This window comes from Sinocyclocheilus rhinocerous, unplaced genomic scaffold, assembly GCF_001515625.1.
Source record: "Sinocyclocheilus rhinocerous isolate Xijiao unplaced genomic scaffold, SAMN03320098_v1.1 scaffold3662, whole genome shotgun sequence".
NCBI lineage: Eukaryota > Metazoa > Chordata > Actinopteri > Cypriniformes > Cyprinidae > Sinocyclocheilus > Sinocyclocheilus rhinocerous.
Genome location: NW_015629036.1, coordinates 329,379 through 332,608, shown reverse-complemented (window position 1 = coordinate 332,608; position 3,230 = coordinate 329,379). Strand labels below are relative to the sequence as shown.

The window sequence follows — 3,230 nt, the reverse complement described above, 5'->3', positions numbered from 1 at the left end:
AAATTTTAGTTAAATTATGTCTGAATTTATTATGTCTGTATAGGTCTTTTATTAAGTTTTTAGTTTTATTTAATTTTATTTTAATACTTCAACAAACTAAATGGAAATGAAATAATATATATTGAATTTATAAACGTGTATGTATATATACAGTATATGTGTATGTGTGTGTGGTTGTACATACACACATTTTTTAAAATGTGTATAGGTAGTATTTATAAAGTTTTAGCTTTTAGTTTTGGATCTGTTTTTAGTTGTTTTAATACTACAATTGATTGCTTCTGTTGTCCTCATTTGTAAGTCGCTTTGGATAAAAGCGTCTAATAAATGACTAAATAAATAAATAAAAATAAATAAAAAACTGCATCTTTGTTTGGATCATGATTAAAATGCAGTGGTTGCCTCTCATTTTAAATGGAAAGAGCACAGACAAAGCCTTAGTTTGTTCATATTAAGAGATTTATTTTATTTGTGTAACTTGTTTGATTTGAGGTTTGTTTTAAAATTTCAATTTAGTTTTGTTATATTTCAAAGAAACGTGCAGCAATAGCCTAATAAAGCGACACCATTTCATTTACTGTATAATGTCTTCAATCTCATTTTGTTAAAAAAAATAGTGAGAAAATCGAATCGTGAAATCAAAATCGTGAATCGATTCGAATCGTGAGTTGAGTGAATCGTTACATCCCTAATGGGGACATTACATAGACTTCTATTGTTTTTATATACAGACAGTGATAGATTTTATAAACTAATCCTAACCCACACCCTGACAGAAAACCTTCTGCATTTTACAATTTAAAAAATATATATTTCTATACCAGTTTTACAAATGAGGAAGTCTCCAAAGGGAGGTTTTGGGAGATTTTGTCAGGTTTAGCTCACTTTTGGGTACAAATTGGTCCCCGATACGCGTATCGATACGGATGCTTCTGTACTGAAACAGCAGCAGCAAATGCCGTGACGCAGTTTTGAAAAAGAAACAGAAGGTTAGTGCTGGATTAGTCGTTTACTCACATGGGTTAGGGTTAGGTTAGTGCTGGATTAGTCGTTTACTCACATGGGTTAGGGTTAGGTTAGTGCTGGATTAGTCGTTTACTCACATGGGTTAGGGTTAGGTTAGTGCTGGATTAGTCGTTTACTCACATGGGTTAGGGTTAGGTTAGTGCTGGATTAGTCGTTTACTCACATGGGTTAGGGTTAGGTTAGTGCTGGATTAGTCGTTTACTCACATGGGTTAGGTTAGGGTTAGTGCTGGATTAGTCGTTTACTCACATGGGTTAGGGTTAGGTTAGTGCTGGATTAGTCGTTTACTCACATGGGTTAGGGTTAGGTTAGTGCTGGATTAGTCGTTTACTCACATGGCAGAATGTCTTTATATCGGTTTTTCTTCACGTTTTCCTCCTGCTCTCCAACATTAGTGGGGTAGATCTTCTCTGTTCTGTATTTGGTTGATAATCTGCGTAATCTCTGTAAAAGATGTGCAGATACAGCATTAACAGCAGAGAAAGATTACATTTAGACACAGACATTCGCAGCAGAAATACATCAGCAAACAGCTAAATCCGTTCAAACCTCTGATTCCACCTGATTCACACGCGTGTTCAGATTACATCATGACATTTATTTCACTTATTTCATCACACTCTACAAGACTTTTGCAGATGAAAATACTTTTGAATGAACTAACCCATGTTATGAGGCTTGTGAGCGAATAGGACATGAAGCAAATGTAAAGACAGCTGTGATTTCCACTGTTAATGTAATCTGAGTGTTGTTTGACTCTCTGGTTTTGTTGTGCGTTTACACAGGCGATCAGGTCACCCGTGTTTCTCCATTTGTGCTTTCAGTGATCACAAACCGCTTTAGATGCCGTTCACACCTGTGTTTAGTGCTGATCAGTGATGGGATGTTAATGTCACATGGCTGTGTAAAATGAGCAGCAGATAACGTGATTATATCTGCAGTACAGCCCATAATGCTTTAACACCAGACATCCATCTACTGCAGGAGGAACGTGTGCAAACAGAACAGAAGAGATTCTGACCATCAGCCCTTTATCAGTCGATGTGAGAACACCAAGTTTCTGAATGTGAAAGTATGTGTGATTGTGCGTTCATTTACATCATAACATTGACCAAACCACACACACACGTTTTTGTTCCACTATATTAATCATTAATCATGGACTTCATAGGCATAGAACCTCATGGGCCTAACCCGACCTCTGCCTCCGAAACCTGTGCAAAACAACTACCAGTCGACTCATGTGAGCGTCACGCGTTCAAACATCATGTCTGTGTCTTTCTCCTCCTCCATGTGGCTCATCAAACACAGGAAGCTGTGAGAGTGTGTGTGTGTGTGTGGGTGCATGTGTGTGTGTGTGTGTGTGTGTGTTTGTGAGAGAGTGTGTGTGTGTGTGTGTGTGTGTGAGAGAGAGAGTGTGTGTGTGTGAGAGAGTGTGTGTGTGGGCTGTTATACTTCCTTTCCTGCCAGTGTTGGGGAGGAACAATGGCCGACGTGACACAGTTCTGCTGCACTCTCTTCTCATTGGTCCATTTCCTGGTCCACCCCATCAGACCCCACAGGACTGTCAGAGCCGACGCCCACATCGCTGACGGACACGTCACACACACTCTTTTATCTAAATGAGCACATTTCTGACTTCTGTTGGCTTAATATTTCTACAGCGACTCCAGACAGACCCTAAAAGAAAACTGTGAAGAACATGTTTCCTTCAAGGATGTCTCCAAAGGAAGCGTTTGTCAGAGACACTCTGGAGACAATCACAGCTCACATAAAACACACACACACACACACACACACACACACACACACACAAACCACATTCAACTTCTTTGAGCAGACGTTCTGAACTGGGACTGAAAGTTCATGAGAACATCAGCAAGAGCAGCAGGAGAGTGTGATGGGAGAGAAGGTCAGGCTGATCAGTGGATTGTGTTCATCTTCACACAGTGCCATCAACCTCACTAAACACTCAGTCCTGCCACACCTAACCAATCCTAACCCACCCGTCCTCTCTCTCTCGTCTCAGTGTCAGGCTCTCAGTGCTTGATCTGCTGTGATGTTTGAGGAATTTCACACAAACTGCTGCCGATTCAGAGCACAAGACCATTTACCACACACACACACTCTCACAAACACACACTCTCACACACACACACACACACTCTCTCTCACACACACACACACATACGCACTCACTCACA

General features: G+C 40.1%; 1 protein-coding gene across 2 annotated transcripts in view; it reads right to left on the bottom strand.

Moving 5' to 3' along the window:
• The window catches only part of LOC107738571 (tyrosine-protein phosphatase non-receptor type 12-like), a 21,449-nt gene that overhangs the window by 9,859 nt on the left and 8,360 nt on the right, over positions 1–3,230 (bottom strand). For both annotated transcript variants that reach the window (XM_016550336.1, XM_016550337.1), the window contains exon 2: positions 1,362–1,470. In XM_016550336.1, coding sequence (XP_016405822.1) covers positions 1,362–1,470 — 109 coding nt within the window. The remainder of the gene's footprint in view (positions 1–1,361; positions 1,471–3,230) is intronic.